Consider the following 27,979-nt stretch of genomic DNA (forward strand, 5'->3'; position numbering starts at 1 on the left):
ATTAGTACGGGAAGATCTCAATAGTGTGCCGTGACTAGTTTTCAACGACTCATTCTGTGCCGTTAAATAAAGATAATACAGGAAAATAAATCTTCAGATGGAATCAAAACATTTGAAGATGTCCTCGTGGACATTGTAAAGCATTAGAACAATGCCCATCACAAAGTCAGCAACTAATCAATTAATTGAAAATATAACTACGTTTAGTTCACAATAAAATTAATTGTTAGTTGCACATCAAAAAGATAAATTTGTATTTACCAAATGAAGTACTTGGGCGAAAAAAAGTATAAAGCTATTTCCCTTTTTAGAAAGAATACATTATCTTCACTAAAGAGACTTTCATTTAAACTATCCATAGTACATGTCTATTTAACATCCCATGAATAAATCAAACTTGCCCTCATTTTTAGATCTAAATGAGCAAGCATTACCAAACCAGCTAGTTGGAACCGACATCCGACCAATGATGATTCGATCTGTTTTCACACTAGAATGATGAAAAGCTGACGGCGAGATGAAGTGAGGAAGCTGTTACTGAGTGTTACAATGCACCCTTGTTGTTTTTAAACAGCTGTGGACTGTGTTGACACATGTACCGTACACACACACACACACTATACAAAGTCAATACACTTCACATATTCCTCTCCCCCTTTGGCAAACGCACTGTAAACGAGTCGTCTTGCACGTACACACACACCTCTCTTCAGTTTGGGTTCACTAAATAGGAAACGCTGCATCTCAAGCTGACAGCTGTTGAGGGTACAGTTGAGGCCGACAGCAACTGCATTGTCTGTGTGTGTGTGTGTGTGTGTGTGTGTGTGTGTGTGTGTGTGTGTGTGTGTGTGTGTGTGTGTGTGTGTGTGTGTGTGTGTGTGTGGTAGCTTCACCTGCTTCATCTCCCTCCCAGCAGAATATAATCAGTCAAACAAATCATGGCAGAGACACATCAAAGTCGGAGGGTGGGGGGGTTTGCATTTATTTCCAACGACAGACAGTAAATACAGCTGCTCTCTTCTCTCTGAGTGTAAACTCTTCTACAGCGAGCTGAGGCGTGTACGTTTTCCTGAATCCTGTGTTTGTGTGTACGTGCACATACTGGCTTCTCGTTTGTGCGCGTGTCCACTGTCACAACGCTCACATCAAGGCGGTCACTCGTGGTTTACAATAAAGTGACATCATTTGTGGACAATGTCTACCATCATATGTGCTTCTTACAATAATATATTCAAAAACTAGTACATTTTGCATATTAAGCCGAGTGAGCTCTAGAAAATATTCACATACATTGAGTCAATATGAAACAGCACCAGAATATTGCATATACTTGTATTAAGGGTTAGGAGTAAGCTTTAGGTTGTCAGTACCTGTGTATATGTAGTAATTTATACAGTAAACAGGTACTTGGTTGTATTGCTTGACAATGTTATTTAAATTTATTATTCAGGCTCAGGGATTTATTCTACTGTGAAATGTATTTAATCTAAATTGTAATTGTACAAAAAGGTTAACAGGCACATCACACCTGGACAACATTTAAAACAGCTCAGGTATTTAAAAAGACTTTAAGAAAGGTTTGATTTCACTGATATCTTCAAATAGTCGTTTAAATAAAATCAAGCCCACCCTAAAATTCTTTAAAACACATATTGAAGGGTTTAAAATGACTTGTGTTAGTACCAAAAGATTGAACCTTCGTTTTTGTGTGAATAGTTGATGGAAAACACAAAAAATACAACACAAAATCTTTGACAACATAGAAAAACAAAATATATATATATATATATATATATATATATATATATATATATATATATATATATATATATATATATATATATATATATATATATATATATAATGAATGAAATATCCTGAATAAATGAGATGGCCACTGTTGGCAAGTTAACTTTATTTTCCTAATAATCGCTCACCATCTTTCACTCTTTTTCTCCCTTGTGGCATCATCATCATCCTCCTCCTCCTCCTCTTCCTCCTCCTCAGTGTCTTTGGTCCATGTGCACAAAGTCAAGATGGAATGTCATAACGAAAAAACAAACAAAACAGGTGTCGTTGCAATGGTGATGGAGGACAAATCCATGGTCGTGTGTGGGAGGGAATACAGCGCCCATAAATTAACTGAAAAACAATGACAAACAATAAACAAAATAAATTGAATGAATAATAAATGAATAGGAAAGATTTCCACAGAAAACCGATGAAGTAGAGTTGAAGCAAAAAGGTGCTACAGTTAAAATAACCAGCACTGCTTGTGTTAGTGAGTAGAAAGGAATAGTTTGAGCCATCACTACACTCAATATGATGCAGTTCATATCCGTCAGCAGAGGGCGCTCTACATTTTCCTTCTCAAACATCGCTCCTGAATGCACCCTCTGTCGTGCTACTTTTTGTGTATATGTTTCGATATCAACACGTTGCTTTGTAGCAAAACTTTAGAGTAAATCAATCGCATGAGAGGAAAAACTGAGGCTTTGTGGGATGTCCTTCACAAAACCACAAAATGGAAGATCAGTTTTCTTCAAACAGCACAGAGAGCAATGTGTGCGAGCAGCCACAAGATGGAGCCAAGCGTCTTCACTTGGATTCTCAGAGAACGAGCCTCAGAGAGGAAGACTCGAAGGATAACGGCAAGAACGTTAACCACGAGCCAGGCACACACATGAAAAGCATTCATATGAGCTTAGCATATGCTGTCAGATCATTTCCAACCTCCCAGACAGACACTATATAACTCTCTAAGATTAACCTGGAGTCTCAGAAGCTGCTTTAAGATACACCAAACGTATGTATTTACAATGGTTTGCTATTCTAATCTATACAAAAAGAGTTGGGTGAGGTTGAGGTCAGGTCTCTGTGCGAGCCAATCAAGTTGTTGCTGACCAAACTTTTCTCCGTACATTTCTTTACGGAGCCTCCTTTTGTCCTCAATGTGATTTAATGGGACGAGTCCAAACACAAAGGTCTGTTAAAAAAGGGAGGAATTTCTTTCCATACAATGGAAACTGATGTTAACTGTGATGGCTTCCTGAGTAATGGGTCAGAAATGAACAGACGGTAAAGAGGACATCTTCAAACTTGTGCCTTGGAAAATGCAGTCCAGTGAAGTATACATGCTGTGTAGTTAAACATGCAACGCCTGTGTTGTTTTTATACCAGAGCCATCATGAATACGTTGTATGCACAATCAGCATAACCCTATAGAAAACAGTTTGGCCCTGTTTGAACTGTACTCTGTCATTGAAGCCAAGCTCTCAATGGCTCCACTGCCTCCTCCCTGAATATCCAGAATAATTAGTGTGAGGCAAAAGGAAAGAGTGAAAGGACAGGAAATGTTACGCTTGGGCAGGACAAAAAAAAGGGAGGAAGTTTCCTCAACACATGCCAGGTCTTTATAATAGCTGAAATGCTTGCGTATTAGAGAGTGGTCGACAACTGCACAGCACGTTCAGTTTAAAAGGCTCATTAATGTGACACTATGCCACACTCTGACTTGGCAGAATAAACACCTCCTGCTTAGACTAAGGGTAACAAAGGGTGAGAGAGACAGAAAGAGAAGGGAAACTAGTGTAGAAAAGAGGACGTCGTTTCAGAAGGTAAGGCACAGAATGAAAAGACAACAGGATTAGTTCAGAAAGGAGCAGGGTTAGGCGGGGAAAGCAGCTTCCCGCTATGGAAAGAAGAGTGAGCAGAGTGAGTGACAGAAAGGAGGGATCGGCTTACTTTTTCCTGTCCTTGTCCTTCTTGAGGGGCTGAGATAAGGAGAGCGTCTCGACTGCCACCTTCTTCCTGTTGAAGGCGTTCATCTCCTCCTCCAGGTCTCTCCGCTTCTCCTCGACCTTCCTCTTCTCCTCCTGGTGCATCCGCTTCAGCTGCTCGAACTTGTCATGCAGCTGAGGAGGAAAAGGAGGAGGAGGAGGAGGAGAGGTGGTGGTGAACAGACAGGACGGGGGTGACAGAGGAGAGAGAGAAGAGATTTAAATTGCTACTTGCCAAGACTTAATCCACCCCTTACTGGTGACATGGACCTAACAATAGAATACACTGACTGTAAACAAACTTTAAAAAAAGATTGACAGAGTTCCTCGCCTCTATCTCGTCCATTATTTCATATGTGTAGGCATCTTGTCATGTATACTCATTACGCTGTACTGTATATGCTTTTTAAAAAATGTCTCTGTAAGTGCAGTGTTGGTATATGGACATTTTAAATTAAATAGACAGCATCTACAACCATAATTCCCCCTTAAGACTGACCTCTCGCTCCTTTTCTTTTAGCTCCGCTTCCGTCTCTTTCACTTTGTTGACAAACATTTGTCGCATTTCTTCCTCTTTGTGCTGCAGATCCCCCAAGAACTCTTTCCTCTTGGCCTCATATGTCTCTTGAAGACTGGACAGAAGAAAAGACAGGGATATAGATTAGGTATCGTCTCCTAACGACACTCCAGTAGCTCTGTGGTTTTGGGATGTTGAGTGTTTCCCCTCTCCTCTCTCTACCTGAACGGCTGGCTGTCGGGGTCCGTGTCCATGAAGCCCATCTCCTCCAGCTTACAGCGCCGGTAAAGCTCGTAGTGGCGAGTGTGGGTCTGCTCCCTCAGGTCCTCCATGTTGACCCTGATCAGCATCTCTCGGAGTTTGACAAAGTCGCAGTGGCTTTCGTTCTCCACTGAAGGGAAAACGGACACCAGAATTAGGAGAGCAGTTGCGAATCAGGAGATCATCGTAGTTCTTGTACATGATAAACAAATCCTGATGAAAAATTGTTTTTTGGTTGCCTGATTCAACAAATGTGCAGTCTCGTCTTGTTTTAAAGTTCAGAATCTGTATTTCTGGCTTCCATTCTGTGCCTGGCTGTCTTTCCTTGCTTCTAACTTACTTTAACAACCCATCTGTCCCCCTGTAACCCTCCCTTCCTCTCCATCAAAAGCAGGAAATCACACCACGTCTCTGCAGGAATGTTGTCACAAATTAATAAATCACATTTGGCATCCATTGAATTAATCACTCTGCACTGTTCTAATCAAGAAAAATCACTCGCCTTTGAAAATTAGTCTTTTTCATCTTGACGTTATTTTTGCCCCCGCATTTACAGACTTAATATCTAGCCGATGTGGAAACTTGGAAAACGTCTAATTACTTGATATGCTCAATCTCCTACAAATCTTGACATTTCTGCAAAACCTGGCGCACAACCTAAAACAGCTGTGACTTATTTACATGGGCAAGCGTCGTCAGAAGTAAAATAACTTTCCCCTTTGAAGAATTTTATGTGATCAACCTGTTAAGCTCTCTTTATAGCATTTCTCTGAGGTTTGCTGTCGTCTCAGATCGGTGTATGTGGTGACCGAGGGCACGTGGCGTGTCAGAGCGGGCGCATAACATGTTGTGTTTAAATACCACCACAAGCTGTGAGCGCTGAGGATGTAAAGGACGGCAATAATGATGTGGAAAAGTCCCAATTAGTGGGGCATTTAGCTTCACCTGATGGAAAATACTGGAAAAGCACCCTAACACGTTCCTTCATTAGACTTAGACACACACACAAAAGCATATGCACTAACTCAACCTCGTCTTTTTAAATGCTTTTGGACCCAAAATGCATCTTAAAAAGTCGTGAAATAGCGTGCAGGCATGCAGCTGTTTGAATCACTCACTCTTATTTTTACTTAAATTTGCTGGTTGACCACACATCATTAGTGGGAGTATACAAGTTCAAAACAGGCATGAGCTGTTCTTTGGGGCTGCATCCAGGCTACCGAAATTGCCTGTTTATTTGGCACCTAATAGTCTCTCTGTACTGCCCCCCGCCCCCCCGCTGAGGGCTGAATGAGGGCCAACCCTCTGACTTTTCTGCAGCACTGAGCCCTCAAGATATCAAAGCACAGACACAGCTGCAATAAATCTACAGTTACAAAAAAGATTATGACAATGGACAACTACAAATACATTAAAATGATCCATGTGTCCCTGGCTGATCATTTGTTCCTGTGCTTTTGGTAAGGCTAAATGTTTAATGGTAGACAAGCAGACTTATTGATGATAGCAGCCGCTCTAAAGCTACATGGTGTCTTGTGTAAGATATCAGCAACATTTAGAAAAGTATACATCAAAACTAGGACTCTACAGCCATACGAGAAGCTCTGAGAGGCATACATGTGTCTACAAAATCTTATACAATGCATCAAATAGTTGTCTAGACATTTCACTTAAAAACAATGTGGACCACATGGTGGGAAAAGATCAAAAGAGCTCCAAAGTCATAAGGATTTGTCTGGGAACCATTACAGTCTGTACAAGATCCTGTGACAAGCCAGTTGGTGCATACTTGGATACTTTATTGGATAAGGGGAAAACTTTCACCTGCTGGTGGCTCTAAAAGAAAAGCGTGGATATCTGTGCCAAATCTCATTGGAATCCAGCCAATAGTTGTAAACGTGTCAATCTGCTGGTGGCATTAGAGGGAAAGTCAGGGGATCACCAGAGTAACCATTCATCCCCCGGAGCCCGTGGATGTCTATACAAAATGCCATGGCGGTACAAACTGTTGTTAAGCAAGATGCAGACAAACCAACTACACACTGAATACTTATCAAATTACCAAACACTTAGATTGTGGAAATCTTACACATTCAGTACTTTGTATCAGGGCGGATGATTTGGGATTCTTAGCGATTGACAACAACTTAAACATATTGCCCAACCCTAACGTCAAGAATGCAGTAATCAAAGAAAAAAAAGACTGAGAATCTAAATGCAAAGTCATTGACTGATAACATCCGTGTTCACATACAAACGCCAACGACAACATGTGCGCACAGTTGAACAAACACAGAAGCCTCCAGAGAAGAGCTATGACGGGGGTCTGCTACATGTCCCAGATGTCTGGAGTTCAGAGATAACAGAGCATCAAGGTCCTGAAGGATCACACACACACACACACACACACACACACACACACACTCTCTTATCAGTGGACAGTCCTTCCTTTGTCTTCCTTCATGTTCCCATGGCTCTTCGATAGGTTACCATAACCCGTCTATATGACATCTGCAAACTGTTTCCGTTGAGAGAGGCCGTTCTTTCAGTCGGCCTAATGGAGGAAAACACTAAGACTTCTGTCCTCTTCAGATACTGTGACGAGTGCGTCGTATGAATGGTGGCCAGCAGGCCGACTAAAAGCTAAGTAGTGTTCTTGTTCTACATCCCATCAGAGCAGATTGTTGTTAGGCTGAGACGGACAAGGTTGATAAGATAATTAGATGCAGATAATAACAAAGCCGAAGAACGAATGGCAGTTTTTTTTTTCTTTAGAAATCTTAGAATCTTGTGATTCTCATCTAAACTTAGTCCACAAACACAACTTTTAGTTTAAATTAAAAGGCCCAATCAGTATTCCTGTTATGCAACATCTGGCATTTTGTGTGTCTCTGAACTAATTACAATGTTAAAGATGGTCTGTTTCCGGTAAAATGTAGATTAAGCTGTTTAATGTTGTTGGTTACATTACAATCTGCACATTACTTTCCCCCTTGACAATCGTGTATTTTTTTACATTCCACAAATCACAATTTTTGCTGTATTTATATCAGCTTCAAGGCTTGTTTTCAGACAATATAGACTACTTGTTAATTGCTGATTAAGAATAACAAGACAACTGCGATAGAGACAAATTCCAAAGAAATGAGTTGACGGTAAACCCGAGATAACATTTTGCAGACGGCACTATTCTGTGTATTACCGAACAGGGCTAGCGTCATGGTGACTGATGGAGTCAGAAGGAATCTGTCCCCCAGGAGACACACAGCTGGCTTTATAAATAACCATAGAGTGCCCTCAGAGGGTTGTGGAATGAGAGTGGTCAGGGGATAATGGAGAGAGGAGAGGACGACGGTAAACTGAGGAAAGGAAGGAAGAGAGAGAGAGAGAACTGGAGGGAGGGAAGGACTCAAGAGTGCAACTCCCATCTGAGCAGTTATATTCTCACAGCACAACCCTCGGTGACATTATTAAATTAAAATGTTTACTCTCACTGACAAGCGGAGGAAAGAGCTGTGGGAAACAAAGATGTCTCCATGGGCAATGCACGGCACGACACACACACACACACACACACACAGTAAGACATGAAACATTCACATCTCTAGCACACACAAATGCACACTGGCAATTTCCTAAAACGATCTCCACCCACTCGTCCTTTATTTCGCAGTGTGTGTCTCTGCGTGAAGTCACACTCTCGGCTGTGAAGGGCACTCCGCGTTAGGAGGGAGGGTATAAATAAATAGGCAAACTGATGCACTCGCCACTCTGCCGCAAGCAAGAAAACATCTTTTCCCGTGGATACCGATAGATGCTTTTGCAGCTGCCGAGTTATATTTTTGATTCTCCATCGAGGCAAAAGTAGAAATGTGGAAGTTAATCACATGGTTCCTCAATTCTCCTGCATGATTCTCTTCTGTGTTGTTTAGTAAATCTTTACTGGTGCATTTTCACGTTTGAGAAGAAAATCCCAGCAAATGTTTGGACTTTTGCTAAAAGAATTATGAATAAAAATGTATAAAAATATATTTTTTTAAATTGCAGATACATTTTCTTGCAATTAATGTATTAATTAGTCTGTCACTTGCTCACAATTCTCTTGTATAGATGTTTAGTTTCTAATTTTATATATGAATCTCTCATTATATATTTATTTTACCTTCTCTTTTTAACTGTACTTATTGCGGTCCATGTGCTGCGGCAACAGAATTTTCCCGCTGGGAATCAATAAAAATGTATCTCATCTTAATTGTTGCAGCTCTAGTTTTTATTGTTCACTTCCAATCCACACTTAGTGCGTTGGGTCCTAAATATGACGAAAGCGCCACACCCAAAAGTACGAAAACATGTACTTCCTCAAACATGATACACCCATGACCACTTTCAGACGCATTCACAATGCAATAAATCCCCGAATAACCACTATGCATGCACACTCATAATGTGTCATACAAAAAAGACTGTACCAGAGTTCAAGTACTGACACTGTCTTGATTGGTTGAGAATGAGTGACACCATCTCATGAGGTCGCGCCCCTCCCTCATCTTTACCTAATTCGTTAATGGTGTCGTGCTGTCAAACAAAGACACAGCAACTACTGTTCAAGGCCTTTCTGTTGCTTCATTAGAGGCAAACTGGGCAGTGATCATTTTGAAAGTAACTAGCAGTAAATGTTTAACTAATAATTAACTACCGCTTTATGGAATTAACCTTCATATTCTCACTGAAGTGTTTTCTTGAGGAACGCCCCCCCCCCACACACACACACACACACACACACACACACACAAGGTTCTCACCTTGCACGATACCCCAGGGGTACTGCCTGGCCCTCACGGTTTTGTTACCCACTTTGACCTCTTCCACGCTCCCGACCACAGCAAAGGGCAGATGGGCCTGCACAGAATTAAGGTGGGTGTTAAAAAGGTCAAGAGGCCACAGATGTAACTGGAGTCCCAGCTCCCCCTTTCTTCTGGGTTACCCTTTCTGAATGAGTTTCTGCATGCCGATATTCTTTGTAGCACAGCAACCATTCCCCAAGTTGCATTTCACTAGACACAAACATGGTATGTACAAATAACGGTGTGGCTGTTGTCACTATTATCGTTCACAACCGGACCACAACAGAGAGACGTGTAACCACGCTGACATGCGAGCTGCACCAGAGCTGTGTTTTAAGTTTTACATGTGGCTCAGCTAGGGCTGAGAGGCCTATTTAGTTTAAGTGATCACACACACACACACACACACACACACACACACACACACACACACACACACACACACACACACACACACACACACACACACACACACACACACACACACACACACACACACACACACACACACACACACACACACACACACACACACACACACACACACACACACACACACACACACACACACACACACACACACACACACACACACACACACACACACACACACACACACACACACACACACACACACACACACACACACACACACACACACACACACACACACACACACACACACACACACACACACACACACACACAGCTCTCAGAGCTACGACAGCCTCGTTAAGATCGGCAGTGAAGCATCATGGGAAAAACATGCCTGACTAAACCTCAAAAATTAGGTGGCGAGTTGAAACCAGCTGGCTGGTTGCAGCTCAGAGGAACAAGCTGGTGAGTGTGGGCGCTGATGTAACCCGACTATGAATAGACGGGGGGGGGCACTGTACGAGGACTGTGTCTAGGCAAACCGAGACACATATTTATCCATGACATAATTTATTGTTTGTGGATCTGTGCATGTGGGTGTGTGTGTGTGTTTGAGCACACTGATTATATGCATCATCCTATAAAATCTGGAGAAAAAAAACGCCCAAAACAAAGTTATAATGGTACATTCAGTTTTGCTTCTGATACATAACTAGAAAATGTACAAATGGACACAAATCCAGTTGCAGGAAAGCATGTGGCCACCTAGCATATACAATCTTTTTTTAGAATGGAAAGAACTGAGAATTTGGGCAACTGGTGCAAACAAACAGAGCCAGTATTCATACAGTTTTGTGTAAAACCCTATATGATGTTTGCATATAATGCATGTCCAAGCACATGTCCAGGGTCAGCTGGTATTTGCACAAATTTATACTGTTTTTCCCTCTCTACACTCACAGGTGTGTGTCCAAATAAGAGAAACAAACTAGCTTTTCAGCACGTGTTAATAGCAATAAAATGGTGTCAACATACGCTGCCGTTAACCAGATGTGCGACACGTGTGGCGCTGAAGACATGATGCGACTAGTTAGTAGAAACACACATGATCCTTTTTAATCCAACGCTGTTGAGAAGTGTCACAAGTCTAAAGAGCAATGCTATCATTTTACTTTCAACACATTCATGTGCCTGCAAAAACGCTAAACGATTGAAAGACTGATTGTAAAAAGGGAAACGACTTACGTTCATGGAGGCGTTGATCTCACTGACGGCTTCGTCGTCTGTTGGGAACTGATATATCTGGACACCATTGCTCACCAGCTCACTCATGATCTTTATTTTGAATTTATGGAGCTCACTCTTTGAGATTGTGTCTGCTTTGGCGATAATGGGAATTATGTTGACCTGGGGGAAAAAGGATGAGAAAGAGAGACGAGAGATTTAATAAACAGAGTTATTGACCGCGTGGAGCGTCGTCCTTGTTTTTATCATGCGGTCGTGTATTGAAAGCTGCTGTGTGTTAAAGCGAATACGTGGAATTCATTATGTAGTGTTGTTTTTAGTCTGACATGCATCTTCATGGCAAGACAAAAGGCCGTTGTCAGGCTCAATATGATGAGAGCAGCTGCACAGACAATCAACACAATGTCTTAAGTGAATTTCAGATTGGAGCAATTAACCTCCATATGTCAGCGGGTCATGAACAAACACTCTGAATAAAGCACTGAGCATATTGAAGACCCAATTAGAAGCCAAAAAAGAAACTCAGCGCGTTGCTATTCATGGCTGGACGAGATCATGTGACGCAACACTGGAGAGTGGAGGAGCTAAGTCAGAACCCCGACAGATACATAAAACAAACAGTGATTATGAAAACAAACTGGGCTCCATCTCCAATCAGCAGCAGATGTGCAGAAATAAACACAGTTTGTCTGCATTCCTCTGCATTACCAATCACCAACCGGGAGGACGAGGAGCATCCCCACAGATTCACTCATCAATTCCATCGTGTGCCCCAGAGCCGGAGCTTGTTAGGAGTCAAATTACAGGCTCATCATACTTTATGGGATCATTAGTTTACAGCAGGGCAGCCAGTATGAAATTGAACCCTTATTAACAAACCAAGTTCACTAATCCAGTGCCGACAGAAGGAAGACTCAGTGAGGAGTGAGGGGACAGAGAGGTTCGGTCACTTCCCACAACAGAGTTTTCCCAGTTGGCCAAAGAGTATTCCAAAAATAGTTCTCAGTGTTTGTTCTCAACAACTAGGAGCACCAGATGGGGAGCTGTAACCACATCAAAGCAGGACGCATGTGAGATAAGTTCACATATGCTGATATTTCTGGCTTCTTTTTGGGGGGTTTTAATGTTTTTATCTTGCGCAGCTTCAACTTCGGTGATAATCAGCTGCTCAGCGCTTAATTTTTTGGGAAATAGGAAGTACAATGTGGCCACGCAGTCCGTTAGCTGTGGGCTACAAATCGACTTGTTTGCCTATATTTTTGTAAAAGTGGCACCATAGCTTATTAGCAAATTAGCTTATTAGAACTTTGCAATATACTATGCGTGTATAGACAACTACCAATGCCTTACTTTGATAGTAACAAAGAAAAGCATAAAAAACTGTTTTTTTAGGCAGATTTATGGAAGTCACATGGATATCAGGTATAGATGACCGAGTTATGACTCTCAGAAAGATTCCGTAGTTTGATGCAAAATGTGATAATTGGACGCTGAGGCCAACATGACTGTGCTCATAAGCCAGAAAACTAAAACTAAACTTCTCTATGATTTTAGAACCCAAACGTGTATCTGTCTTTCAGCTCACAGTCTCTTCGTCCTCCAGGCTTCCCCATCTACTCACACTTGAAAACCTCTTATCTGGTGCAAACAGGGAAAAACAATCTAAATCAACAGAAACATGTAGATTTGACTGATTAACATTAGCATATAAGACATTTTTAAAATGGTTGAAGGGAAATATCAATCCTTGTTTGTCAAATGACTTCCACAAACTAAATGGCCTACATCCTATTATTAGATAATTAACTCGTAAGGATTTAAGAAAACAATATTTTAAACAAAAGGACCATCTCCCTCCGACCCTTATCTCTCTTCCTGCCTTCAACCACCACAAACCAAACTCACTCTAGTGGGCCTTCAACCATCCTCTGGAGGGAGGGAGGGGTGAATCGGACCCCAGTTACAAGAAAAACACCATTGTCTTGGATTGACAACAAACTCTACTGAGGGAACAGTTGTCTTTGGGCTGCTTCCCTGGTAGACAGCTCTGTTATGTAGCTATAGTTCCCAGATAAATGTTCATTATCACATAGACTGATGAGTGGTTCAATCTTCAGAGTAGAATTAAGGTATATATCTCTATATATATATATATATATATATATATATATATATATATATATATATATATATATATATTCACTTCAAAAGGGAGCATAACTATGCCTAAAATATATAAATTGTAAGTAAAAAACTTTACTTAAAGTAAACTTTTCTCTTTGTGGTCTGGGAACATACGGAGGGCATTGTTTCAGTATGTTCAACAGTTTACATACTAAACAGGGAATTAATCCACGGAAAAATAACTAGTATGATGAAAATAATCAAGAGTTGAAGCTGGTTAATTTGTGAAAGTCAGGTGTTTGTTTAGGCCAATAGAGGCAAAGCAGGTACTTTTGTGATCGACCTCTGGCCATCTAGAGCTTAATAGAAATGTGCAAAAATTGATAGTATGTGCCGAGTCGCTGCAAATATTGCCTGCAACACATTATTATTTCGTGTGTAAGGAGACCGCTGCATAAAACACCCCGTCAAGCCTGTCAAATAAAACAGCGTCACCTCCACACTGTGGTCCCTCAACACTGTCTTGCTTTCAAATAAAACAGTGGTCATATTTCACATAGTGGAAAGATTGCTGGGGTCGGAGTGGTGTTCACCGTGGCCACCCACTGCTGCACTCTCAATGCTGTAATCATTTTTTGATTAAAAAGTGCCCGCTGCCATCTTATTTGATAATTCCTGGAACTGTGCAAATGAAGAAAAAAAAAAGAGGCTTGTGCATAACCAAAATGTTCCTCACAGACATTCACAAGAAAGAGGGTTTGGTTCACACGAATGGATGAGGAGATTTAACTGAGGTAAGCCGCTTTGCCTCCACTCATATTAAGAGAGCGTATGGCAGGGGAGCTGCTACACGATAGCAAACACATTTAGCTCATGTTCACATAAGGATAATCTATTTAGCTCAGGTAAGGAGGGGACAGAGAGTTGGCTGTGTGGGGGGTTTGGATGGCATCGGGAGGCAGTTGGCAGGCGCAGGGCGCCAGGTTTTGATCACTCGATTGGCCGGTAAAGACGGCACAGGGGCTCAGTGGTCAGTGCTGGCGCCTCACAGCAAGAAAAGTGCTGCATTTGGATCGTGAAGACCTCTCTGCTGTCAAGTATTCTGGTCCATGACTTTGGCCTTCGGAGTACAAGTGGTCCTCAGGTGGAACTTGGGTGTCCGAAGTAGTGAATAAATTACAACATTTAGACTTCAGCTGTGTACAGTGAAATTAAATATTAAATCAAGATATGTGTTTAGTGAATGTAAACCTCATTGGAGACCTACACAAGGTGAATGAAATACATTGACTACGAACTGCCCCTTGAGCGTGACAGTTGGCTGAAGTATCCGCTCATCGTTTTGAATGGACACACTTGGCAGAGAAGCGCAGCCGTGCGTTGATAGTTGGCAGAGGTAGTAAACCAGCAGGTTTTGGTCACAAGCGGACCATCTGCTTTGTTCTGGATTCATTATCACTGCATCATTAGACACAAGCCGAGCTGAAGCTTCCGCGTTTGACATTTATTTATATTTAACAGTGTGACCAGTAGCTGTGTACGTTTGACTGCTGTAACTAAACTTCCTCCGTCGGTGAACCTTAAGGTGTTGTGAAAAAGGATGTTAACAAGCATACACATGCATACTTCAACAAAACGGTTTTAGCTGCGTTTTTTCGCTGAGCCTATTTTGCAAAAATGTAATTTAAATCGAGCGTTAGAGCAGAAAGAAGTAATCTGTGTAAAGACTGTTGTTTAATATTCGTGCCGATGTATTTCTTTGGATTACAAAGAGAGGAGTCTGGTAGGTAGCATCAGTAGCAATAGCCACAAGAGGCTCATACTTCTACTGGAAAACTCTGAGAACACATCTGACAGAGAAACAAATAGCCCCACTATTAAAATGTATAGTTTTCTCTCCCTTTCTGACACCGTCCTCCCCCACTAAAACTCTCCCCCCTCCCCTTGTTTCACACCCAAAGCGCTGATGTGATGAGATTCTTTTCTTTTTTTTCCACCAGTTTTCTAATTGATTGCACCTCTACTCACACATCGTATGCATGGCAAAACACGGATCCACTGATCGATAATCCGTGTAGTAAAACTCACACAAGAGCAATCAAAAACTCACAAATCAATTTAGCTCTGAATGTGATTATTGACCACTGTACTACTGCAATTATGTCACACAGGAACTCAGTATTGGAAACATGAGCATCAGGAGGATGTACTATGTATCTATTATTTCACTCTATGCCACTGCTTCACAAGGATCCTCTTTATTTTTAATCGTATAGTTTTTCAATATATGGTAATTCCTAATTAGGATTAATAAAGTGTTCTAATCTAATCTAATTCAGACAGTTGGCTGGACCAGTGTAATATTGGGCAGGTCTAGTGAACCTTTCTAGAAACTGTGTCCACACCCGAGCGAAAAGATCAGTGGCGTTCACATCTCAGTGAAATGCACACCGGTCGGAGGTCAGAGGTCGGATTTCACCGACACCGAATGTCATTCACAGACAAGTGAAAGGATCGTCGGTTTGCGAGTGTGCTTTTTTTAATTTTTTTTTTTTTTTTTTTTTGCTCAGCATATGATGGTGTTTTTTGTGTGTAAATTGTGTGTACCTTGCTGTCCAGTTTTTTCATAGTGACGAGGTCCAGAGACTTGAGGGAGTGTCCTGTCGGGGCGATGAAATAAAGGCAGATGTGGATCCTGGTGTCGTGGTAGTTAAACAGCGAGCGCTTGATCTTCAGCTCTTCCTGGAGATAGTTTTCAAACTCGGTGTCGATGTAGTCAACGATGGGCTTGTAACTGTGGAGGCAGCCAAAGAGAAACTGGAATAATTGATGTCCGTAGGTAAAAGCATAAATATTTGCCTTCTTATTCATGCGTTTGTAATGAATGTGAAAGGAAGTATAGACTCGTCACTGGGGAAAATCACCCACGCCAGTTATGTTTTCAGTAACTGTGGGATCCGATTCAATGCCAAGATCTCAGCTCGGAGCTGTACAGCTTAGCCATGCATTAAATGTGTGCTCGGCTTATGGGAGTCTGATTGAAACAAAACACAGAGGAGGCAACACATCCCGTCCTCTCTCACAGCGCTCTGAAGGTCTTTGTAGCCTACAGTGTCACCAGTGGACCAAACATACACGGTAGTTTGTTTTTAAACTTTATCCCATTTAGAGAGGTGAGGACAAAACTATTAGCAGCCAGTCGCATATTTAATAAACTGTATCATAGCCATAGATACAAGTCTCACAGACATCCTTTAGTTTTTACAACATCACTGTTCCTACATATCCGCTGTTGTGATAACCACAACGACCACCTTGGCCTCATTGTGAGACCCACGTGATCAAATCGAGGGCCACTCTGAGCCACCGGCAAGAAACGAGCATAAGATGTGCAGTTTCAGGGGTTTGAGGAGACTGGTCTTTACATTGGATAGCCAGCTGTTTCTTTGGGCGCTGAACAATTGCTTAATTTAAAATCGCATTTTACAGCTCAGAGGGAGACATAAGTCTAAATATATTCTACATCCTTCGGCCAGCACCGTGTTTACAGTCATCCGTCCTCTCCAGTCGCATCTCTCTTCAATCTTCTCTGAGGAATGCACCGCCTCTGACCTTTTGAGGCTCTCTCTCAGTGTGCATTTACAGTCCACTGCAGGGTCCGTCCTTCTGCATGTTGGTTTATACAGCCTTCAGAGGACGCTGCTATCAAAAGGGCGTGAGAGTGCTGCTTGCTGGCTAGGTCACAACAAGAACAGTGCATTCCACAGCTGCATGTTTACAAAAAGTAAATTAAAAAAGATCTTCGATTTCCTCTTTATTGCTGTCCCTCCTTGTCTTATTTCCATCCTACAGAGGTTTTCTCTGTAGGATGGAAATGAGACGGATATCAGTTTGAGCCTGTTTCTCTCATTTGTGTCCCAAAGCACCACGGAACTAATCTGGACAGATCTATGTCGTTTTGTAAATGGAAAGGCCGGTATGAATAAGGATTGACAGGAGAATCTGTGGTTGTCAGGAGTCAAATAGAAAACACACTGACGGTATGCGTTTCACACATGTGCTCCGAGGACGAGATGTACGAGATTTGACTCATAGGACAATACAATAGGTGCTGTTTATTTGAATATGTCAAAATGGTCTTGAGTCACTAAATGTTTGTGAGATTTGCCACCGTTTATATTATACACATTGTCATCTGAATTCTGCAATGGCTTCATTTAAACTAAGGACTGTACGGTTTTAGTGAGAAGCCGGTTAAGTAACATCTGGGTAAGGTTTAAATTATTATATACAAGAAGTGTCGAAGGGCTTTGTTTATTGTTCTTTCCTGTCCCATTCATCATCTCACGATGTGGTTCTTGCAAACAATTATTTTAGCTGCAAATACTTCTGTACTTTTACTTTAGTATGGAATGAGGGAATTTTTTGTATAACATTGGAGCTGCTTCACACTGAAATATAGCCGCTGATATGCTGTTTCAACACATTATTCGCCTCCAGGCAGTTAAGACATCTTTTGACCTGTAAATCAGTGCCAACCATCTCATCATATCACTGTCTTGGCGTCATCGATCATCAGTTCACCGTCCTCACCTGTCCTCTTTGTTGATCTGATCCCCGAAGCCAACGGAGTCAACAATCGTCAGTTTGAGCTGGACGTTGCTTTCTTGCAGGTCGTATGTTCGCGGCCGCAGATAAACGCCATTCTGATAATGGCTCGCCTCTTCGTTCTCAAACATGGTGTTGAAGAGCGTGTTCATTAACGTGGACTTGCCGATACCAGTCTCCCCTGTGTGATGGTAGGAAGGAGAGAGAGGAGGAGTTAAAGGACTCATTCTTCGTCGCTGCTGTAGTTATACATGCTGTTTGGAGGAAAGCAAATCAAGTAAAGATTGGGGGTGACTGTAGAGAAATGTCCACACGCTGCTGTTCGGTACTCACCTACACAGAGAATGTTGAAACAAAATCCCTGTGTGACCGATTTACTGACCAGTTGGTCAGGGAGGCTGTCAAATCCAACATGTCCGCCCAAATTTAGGTTACGCTTCTCTTCATTCTGAGTGACAGAAACAAAAACAAAACATTGAAATTCTGGTTGCATGAGAGGTAAGACCCACATGGGGAAGACATTAGGACGAGTTGAAGCTAATCCCATTCCTATGCAAATGAAAGACCCTGTATGCATTCTGCAGATGTAAAATGCATCACTTGACATTAAGAAGGAGGTAATAAGCAGGGTCTGAAAGGATGAGCTTCATGAACAATCTTTCAGAAGCATGAGGAACGAAAGACATTGCCACAGAGAGAAAAGATGCACTTTTTAGCAACCAGAGAAATTAACTCACGACATTTAATACGGAGTGTGGGAAGTCGCTTAGAGTTGCGGTGTGTAGGTTCAGCAGGTCTTTGGGATAATTACAACATAAACATTTCAAAGCTACTCCTTTCCATTACTTCAGCACTGATGAGCCACAAAGTACAAGTAATGTGAATACATGATATAAAACCATCCATCTTAATGTAGCCCCTATATGTCCAGTACATTTCCTGTAACAAGCTGCACCTCTCAAACAACCCTTACAAATGATCTTCAATCACCCCGGCAACAGGAAATTATTGCAGAAACCGTGCACAATCACTCTATACTCAATCTGCATTGAGGAGAGGGCGTCCTGGAACTTAAAGCACAAAGATGACCGATAGACAACCAACCAAAGGCAGAAGCTACTTAGTTGTCAGTGTTTTCACCTTTGAGCTCCCTTATCTAACCCCTCAGAAGGATAGACAGTCGGTGACGAAGAGCGTGTTAGAGCTGGAGAGCAACAGACAGACAGCAGCTTGAGATGAATGGGGCCACCCGAGCTCGCCCGGCTCAGCCACGAAGGACTGCATACTTGAAGGCTGATGTCACCGAACACAGGCAGCCCGAGAGCTCAGCTGAACGCAACCCGACTACACTGAACCGAGAGGTGGATGCCGGCTCTGCACGAGTTACAAACCTGACTGAATTGCACAATAAAGGACGACCACTGCGTGTGCGTGTGTAAACAGAGGGAAATGGGGCTTAATGTGTCAGGAAACACCACTGGAGTAATCTGACATCCGCTGAGCTCGGCAATACTGAGCACACTGCGATGCGAGTTCATTACATTAACATCTGTATTCAATGATGGGAAAAATATATATAATCTATACAAGCTGTAAAGAGAGTGATGCAGGAACAAGTCCTAAAGCGCAGGAAATGAAGTCAAGACAAGCTTAAGATATTTTAACGTTTTGAACTATTCTATAAAAATAGGTCAGTAAATACCCCCTCTCTTGAATTTGGTAGCTTTTAAGCGTCTTAAAAAAAGGCAGTGTTTACAGCCTCGTTGTGTAAACGTAGTGTAGTTTGTTTGTAGCCCGATGTGAGCTTTTTACTTGCATCCACGCTTCAAAAAGCCGGAAAGTGGTGTTTGTGAAGGTTATATTGCCAAAAGAAAACCTGTAAGTATCATGAGCTTGCGTTTGCCACAGAGCTCATTTTCTGCAAAGTTGTTCTACATGTTATGTTGTTTGTGAAACATCCAGTCAAACTGAGGACATGTGTTTTATGGTATGTCAGGTAGAAGCAAAGGCTCAATCAAAAACTTGGTCAATTAAAAAAAAAAATTCACATTGGAGGGTTGCAATGTTCTGGTTCTCAATATTAGGAGGTCAGAGATGAGAACGAGAAAGAGGCAGTGGCCATTTTCTTTAATTTTTTTGAAATATAATTAACCAGCATTCATGCTTCCAAGTGGTATTCACTTTGCTGAATAAAGCTTGGGAGATATTCAGACAGATTGCTGGCGGGGGAGGGTGTGATCTCTGGTATCGAGCCTGGAAGGAAACCGGTGCAATGACTCGCTGGATGCCTGAGTCGTGTTTAAAATAGGAGAGGTCCACGATTTATATTAGCCTTTATTTATCATGGGAAAGATAAATAAAGGCCTGCATGCTCTTTTTTGTTTCCAGTTTCACGTGGGGAAGCTGCCTGCTCACAGTTGGGGATTAGGCTAAAGGGCACCTTGAAAACATTTTTTGTGAAAGATTTTTTTATTTATTTACTACACCACAAGTCTAGGAATTTACACTCCGGGTCACACAGGCTTACTTCTGGAAACTACATGTGCCTATTGAATACATGCCTGGTACAGAGAAGCATTGGCCAAAGTAAAGAAGCAAAGCGTCTGTCACGCTTTTCGTTTTGTATTTTTTGACCTTCCTCCAAACTTATCTAACCACATTGTTGAAATTATGAGAAAAATAACAAAGACCCTGTCATATAATTACAGCAAACACATTGATTATATTTTACTGTATGATAATACTCGAAAGTAAAAGTAGGCTACTCATTATGCTGAAATAGCTTCTTTCAATATATCTATTAAATGTAGTGGGAGAGCCATAAACATGTTTCTTTCAAACAAATGAAAATATAGCAATTTTCTAGTTAAACTTTAGGTCTGCTTGTCCAAAAATGTACAGTATGTATGTTTTAGAAATGATTGGCTGTAGCTTGAAATAATAATGTGTACTTGATGAGAAAGTACTTGACACATTCTTGAAACAGGTCTGGCTTTATTGGCAGGTTTCTTTACTTCACTAAAATAAAACACAATTTGCAGAAGCAGAAGCAGAGGAAGAAAAAGTGCATCATATGCTTTGTATGAAAAAACCCAATCTGCTAAATATATATACAAATCGATTATTAAAATAGTTGGCAACGAATTCCATTATCGATTCGTTGTGTCGCACGATTATTACGCCACCCAATAAGACGCGGAGATGTTTGAGTATAAAAAAATAAATAAAAAGTTGAGTTGAGAGCGGAGCAAAAAAAAAAGCCGGTAGAGCAAAGACCATCGGAGAGAACCGTAACGTTGTGCGAGAACTAACGGTTATTTCCCCGGTGGTGAACGGCTGTTTTTATGGAGACAAGCCACGCCCCCTCCCACTTCCTGCCGGCTTGCATGCTGCTGCTCCGGCAGCGCTGGAAGCGGAAATTATCGAGACGTCGTCGGTGAAATTCCCCGAGCTGTGTGAGCCTACGGGTGATGTTATGAACCCAAACACCAGGGCGTTAGATGTTCCGACGTTTATGTCCACAACAAGTATAAAGCAGAACTAGAGGTTATTTATTCCGCGGTGAACGGCAGAAATAACAGTTTTTACCGAGACAAGCCACGTCTACTTTTCCTGAGGTTTATAGACAAGTGCGTCTTATTTATGTACAATTTCTTTTTTCTTTTGCAGGTGCGGCCTATAAATAGGTGCGCTCTATAGTCCGGAATTTACGGTACCTGTTACCTGTGCATTTTCTAAATAAAGGGTTGGAAATTAATGCTTTTTAAAAAAAAAAAATCTGATTCATCGATTAATCGAACAAATAATCGACAGATTAATCGATTATTAAAATAATCGTTAGTTGCAGCCCTAATCCAGACACTTACGTCAACAAAAAAAAAAGTACAATATTTGCCTTTGGAAATAAAGTAGAGCACACAGTAGTAGGAGAATGAAACACTGACCAGACTTAGGTTACATGCAAGTCTATGTTCTCATGCATATATTAGTACGTAATTATTGTCATGTGAAAACATCTCCATATTTGGTAATGTTCTTGTTAATGACAACAGCATAGTAAACACCCATTAGCTACAGATGTATAACCAGCGGCTACTAGGGAAACTCTGAGGCATCCGTCCACCTGCCGGAGCTACTGGAGAGAAGAGGAGCGCAGCAGCGGGAAGTATGACAGGAATGAAAAGCCTCTTGTGAACCGTCTGTGAGGAAGTAACAGTCAGCTCTCAGGCCACCGTATCACCGTGCCGACAGGAAGTGGCCTCACACAGGGAGCCCCAGGTGAGGCACAAACCATAAAAGCCAGCTCACAATGCTGTGTGTTCGTAGCTGGCTGATAGCTGGGAACTGCTTTTTCCCGTCACCACCAGTAGGCCTTTTTCACAGTCCCTCTCAATGTCATGGTTTACTGGGACACTTGAACAGAACACAGCCAATCGTTAGCGTTATAAGTCAAAACCTGTGGTTTTCCTACAAGTCAAAACATCTGCTGTGAAAAAAAGCCCCATCAATGTCAAGCTGGAAATATATTTTTTCGCACTGCAAAAGGCTGGTGCTTTCTACTGAGCTATGCAGAGTGTAAATACTCTCATGCTCTTTTAACGACGATTACAGTGTCAGCTGTCACTATAGACCATTTAGTAAATGGCTATATTAAATGATTATTTTTATTGTAGAATTATCTTTCCATGAAGTTGATGATTAAATTATTAGATTAGATTATTTAGTCTATAAAATAATTGTTCGAGGTCTGACACTGGGCCTCCACCACCACGCATCAGACCAAATCAAGACAACTGCTCCCCCCTCCCCAAACTCAGGAATTATACTGTTGCCATGAGAAAAATGTGAGTTACACTGTAGGCTTCAACTTGAGCCCTTTTGTACTTTTTGAAAAATTGGCAACATCAGCTATTGGCAATTCCTGTTTGAAATTGACCAAAGGATACACATGCAACTCTCTCAGGATTCCTTTGATGCTGATTGAAAACGTGATAATTCTCAGCTTCGGAGTTATAAGGAGCTTGTTTTTTTCCATGATTCCTAGGCAGATTTATGGACGTTTCTTCGCATTGAACATTGGCGACAGCGATATCCTCAGGAAGTGTGAGTGACATTGAATCTAGAAATATAATGTATGTTTGCATGTTCAGAGTTGACTGCGTTAGGACTTAATTGCCTCCATGTCCGCCATGGCCACTGCTGCAGCTCCAACTGCTGCTGACCATGTTCATAAAGCAGACAAACCACAAAAAACAACTCCCAGCATTCACCTGTCCCTGTCGCCTCATGAAGTGTCTTTGCCTCACGCCTCTCCCTGCACTTCCCCATCTTGACCTCAAAACTATTTGTTTTAGTCTTTAAACTGCAACTCAAGGCAATACCGCCTGGCAGCATGCAGGGCACAAGGCCTCATCTGTGACATCAACATAACTTAAGTAAATGTCGCAGATCCAACCTGACATGAACTGAAGGACAAACCGAGATGTTTTCGCTCCAGCGAAATATTTTTTGGCAAACGGTCCTTATATGACCAGAACTTCTCGTATCGGTCATTCCGACCTGCTGTCTTTCTATCCCCTCTCCAGCTTCCTTCTCACCTTCTGGCCTCCTTTCCCACCTGACTTGTGTGTTCTCAGCTCGTGTCTGCTTCAGTGAGCCTCCACCTGACAGACTGAGACACACACTGCTGCAGCTGATGTTTGTGAGAGAGAGTGAGGGGGGGGGTGGCACACTGAGGGGAGGCTTCAAATATTTACAATAACTTGAGGTGCACTTTGTGTAGAACTAGTTTCCCTTCAAAGTCTTGTTTACACATTCAATTTTAAAGAGGACAGATCAACTGCGAGAGTATTCCTTATATTTCAGGCATTTTCCACTTCCTGTATCTATTATTTATGTTCATTATCTTAATGCATATATATACAGGCGGGATCCTAAAGAATTTAGAATAGAAAGTTAAGCATGCATGTTTGCTTTTTAGGAGCGGGAGTGACGTGACTTGGACTAGATTGACAAAAAAATATTACAAACTACTCTGTTAATCTTATAACTATTGAAGTTATTTATCAAGCACAAATGACAAACATTAGCAGGGTTTAGCGTCTCAAAAGGAAGGTTTTGCCACTCTGATCTGTTTCATATTATTGTAAATGTCCTATCTTTGTGTTTCTGACTTTTAATTAGAAGACGTCACGTTGGGCTGCGACACGTTGCCAGGGAACCTGCTGGCTGTTGACGACTGAAGGGGACAGAGCTGTTTCTGTCACTACTATACAACTGCCAGAGAAATTCAGACATGCAAAAACCTTCTTTTATGTTGCTCTTAAAACAATATTTTATTGTAAGGCTTTCTTATAATTGTATGCATTCAAAATATGTGTATTTTATATTATATGTTGTGCTTTTGTTGTTGGATCTAATGTTCTTACTGTTTTCAGTTGAAATATTTCATTGCCTTAAGCCTGCCCTTTGTAAGCGTTGATTTTGATTGAAGTGCTATACAAGTGCTTCCTGTCCAATGACGGTCTATGAAAGGGCCTTGCGACCTTTTAAATATAATAATATTTTGAGTGGACTGACTTGCAGCACAAAGGATTTTACATCTCATCCGATGTCATCAAACCAGAAACATACCTGAACAAGATGTTTTTTGTAATACTGATAGCACTAAGAAACACCTACAGATTGTGTGTGCTGCAATAGTTCTTCTCCTGCCACTACTTGTGCGAGCAAGCGGTGGTGTTGTAATGGTAAAAATGTTGATGGTTGAGATTTGGATGCCAGGAATGCACAAGCGCAGATATAAGAGAGACAGACGAGAGACAGTAACCATTTTACGAGACAAATGGAAGGGGGGAGGGGGGGGGCAGTGGCAGTGGCAGTTTTGTTATTAGCCACAAGCCAAAAATCGTTATGATTTCTCTGTGGACTATAGGTAAAACTTGTTTGGATCTGGTGATCTTTTTATATCCCATGAACGTAAAAGCTGTCACACATGGTAAGTATTCAAGAGCTAGACTAGTTATGCATGTTATTGAATGTTGTTGAACAATGGATACGGACTGAACAGCTCAGAGAGTTATAGGGTTTTTATTTTGTGCCATTTTTGGATGCAGTAAATCCTTCTTTGGTTTTGTTTTGATATGATTAATCAGAGAAAAATTAAGAGAGATGTCTTGCATTGTGCACACATAGATGTCGTTTTGACTTGAGAAAACCATAAGCCAATGCATTTTTCTTATTTTCCTTCTCTTTTTTTTCGTCTTCGCCCTAGAGCCGTCTCTGCCAAGTCAGCATTCACATGCCTCGCTCAAGCTGCATGGTTCAGAATCCAAATCAGAGTTGGAAAAAAAAAAATGGGACTCTGTGCAGCCTTTTTTACCACTGTTAAAAGAACACCACCCAAATCCCGTGTGAAGCAAATAAACTTTAGAATTAGAGCACTCTGAGCTGGAGAGCCTTTTGACAACACACATGACTGCCTGGTGATGGATTCACAGCGGGGGGCGAAGCTATGAAACCGTCTCGAACTTCCAGGCGATCCTGTCAACAGCTGTTCAGTGAGGACTACATTTCATAGTGAACTTTCCTTCCTTTCCTTTTAAAAAAAAAAAATGAAATTTGAACTTCCCATCAAACATCACTGCCTCAAAAATCTTCGTTCAGCTTTTGCTAACAATGTTTTTGGAAAAGCTAATCTTGGAGCGTCACAATTTGGGCTCCGGACAAGTCTTTGAGAAATTTCGACCTATTCTAAAGACGAATATTGACTCATCACCACAGAAGCTGCTGCTCGGCTGTCATGATCCATCTACAACATCGGATTTGACAGGCTCGCCTCGAGGCAGTTCTGGCCTGTACGTTCTATATACAGCGAACATCAGTGCAATCTGCCGTGAGCAACATGCAGCGGGGACAACATGGAAAAGGCACTGGCTACGGTTTAAAGGAAAGACGGTTTAAAACAGTACACTGAATAAAGCACATATGTGATTGTGTATTTGCAAGTTAAAAGTCATCACTTTTTCTGCACAAGCAGGCAATGCTGCAGTTTTAAAGTGACTCGCCCTCATTACTCGCTCCTTGTCTCTTTGCCTTTAAGCACTTTGTGAAGCTAATTTCATTTTATGCATGCAGGCCTCACGGGAGGGACAGTACTCGTCAGGGTCAGTAAGCACTGTAAATGCTGAATATGTTGTCGGGCATTTCATTACATAACCAAATTAAATTAACAGCATTATTTTCTATATGCTACACACGCTGATGGGATCAATGAGTGAAAACAATAGATGGGTAGTTGGCTCCATTGATCGCCTCAAATGGCTCTGGCCTAGAAAGTTACCCCGATGCCAGGATGCCCGTTGGATGGGCTTGATGTGGGCCGCCGATGCGACCAACCACACATCCTTATCAATAGCTGCACATAATTAACACTATGCCCTTTGCACGCACACTGCCAGGCCAGCATATCAAGTTTGTTCAATATGGTCTCACTTAGTTCTGAAAGTTAGACAGGAAGTCGGACAGACGGTCAGGCAACTGAGCTGCTGCGAACAATGTTGTTCCACTGGCCCGGTTCCCTGCATTCTCAGCATTTTTCCAGATAAATCAATTATCTAACTTTGTATTCCATAAGAGACATTTTAGAATTAGGCAATATTCAAATAAAAATAAGTGTACAATAACCCATATGCATCTTCTTTATGAGTCCTTTTCCTTTATTGCAGACGGGTGTTGCACCAAGAAGTGACGGGAGTGGCCTGCAGTGCGTTCTTAATCTCTTTATCCCCCTGAGACTCAGCAATGCTTACTGTCCAATTCACTACCGCAAAGATCTCTGCAAGCATATGCTAAAAAGGTTAATCACCGCCTTTAAAATCCCCTCCTGTGTAGTTGCCTTGTCCCTATAATTCTGGTTTTCCCAAATGCTTTTGTTGTTGTTGTTGTTGTGTAGACTGAGAATATTCCCGACGTATCATGCTTGATGTTATTCACATTTCCATTAGCCTGTATTGCATGATCACCAAACTGTACAGGGTCACACCTGAAGACAACAGGGCTCGTCACTATGAAAGCAATGCAGGATGCATTCTCCCTCCCACTCATTCTACCTCTCTCTCTCTCTCTCTCTCTCTCTCTCTTCCCACATGCCCAACCTAATGCTGCACATTGTTTAGCACACAAACTGACACGGTGTAAAATACAAGTTCAATTTCCTGATCAGGAAATTAAAATGAAACCACATTGTTTAGGACCGAGGCTCACCAATCACACTGTAGCTACTGCTGCCTACATGTAGTCATTTAACACAACAGGACAGCAGGCCACACACACCTTCCAGGGGCTCAGGTGTGTCTGTGGTGCACTGCATTTACTTTACAGCAAACGATGTCACACGTTAAAAGTATGTCTGTCTGGTAGCTAGCCACATGATACATCAACGTCACCCTTCTGGTCACAGCCACTTCTCATAATTTCCCAAGTAAACAGTCTAATGGTTGGCATGTGCTACATACACCCCATACATACATCTACGAAACATAGAGAACACAACAAGACACGACATTAAAATTAATACATTATTTCTTTTTTTTTTGTCGTACGTGAAAGGAACCTCACTGTCACCATCGCATAAATGCGTGTAGCCACCATCTCGGCTGAACCCACATTACAGGCTTCGACTGAACGGGTGGGAGGCTCAGCTCCACCGCAGCTCAGGCGAACACTTTTACGAATCACACGCGAGTGATTTCCGGCTGCACTTGTTTTCGGGGTTGCAACGGGAAGAGAAGGAAGAAAGAAGAAGAAAAAAACCTGTGGTTGTTACTTACCGAAAACACGTCAACGTCCGTGGCAGCCATGGTGCGGAATGTATGGTGGGCAGACTGAGCAGTTAGTGATGTGTCCTTCCGTGTCGAGGCTTCGAAGCGTGTGTCGAGTAATAATCCAGGAAGATTTTTTTTTTTTTGTGAAGCGCGTATCGAGGCTTGTGTTGATGACGTATGCGGTGACGTTCAGTGAGCAGAGGCGAAAGGGAGCAGCCCTCGTCCCTCCGTACAAGCCTTGAACCACTGAGCCGAGCTGACAGAGAAGAGGAAGAGAGGGACGCGAGCACACGGCGGGGGAAAGGGAGGCTGCGAGCTCCTGGCGACGAGAGCACTCACCGCTACGTCGCCCCTGTTTTCGCTCAGTCAGCCTAAAGCTTTTATTTGTCTTCGTTTGCGACA

The 27,979-nt window shown here is 41.9% G+C and overlaps 1 protein-coding gene across 1 annotated transcript; it reads right to left on the reverse strand.

Annotated features, from left to right (window-relative positions):
- Nucleotides 1-1,818: 1,818 nt before the first annotated feature.
- On the reverse strand, nt 1,819-27,845 carry sept8a (septin 8a). The gene is made up of 10 exons (XM_034549397.1): nt 27,584-27,845; nt 18,087-18,201; nt 17,739-17,934; nt 15,753-15,939; nt 11,022-11,183; nt 9,360-9,456; nt 4,519-4,687; nt 4,279-4,411; nt 3,745-3,914; nt 1,819-2,142 (listed from the first exon to the last, which is right to left on the reverse strand). Exons 1-10 carry the CDS (start codon nt 27,611-27,613, stop codon nt 2,139-2,141), a joined length of 1,263 nt encoding a protein of 420 aa, XP_034405288.1. The 5' UTR covers nt 27,614-27,845; the 3' UTR covers nt 1,819-2,138.
- Between the last annotated feature and the right edge of the window lie 134 nt (nt 27,846-27,979).

The sequence above is a fragment of the Cyclopterus lumpus genome, chromosome 14, assembly GCF_009769545.1.
Source record: "Cyclopterus lumpus isolate fCycLum1 chromosome 14, fCycLum1.pri, whole genome shotgun sequence".
NCBI classification, from domain to species: domain Eukaryota; kingdom Metazoa; phylum Chordata; class Actinopteri; order Perciformes; family Cyclopteridae; genus Cyclopterus; species Cyclopterus lumpus.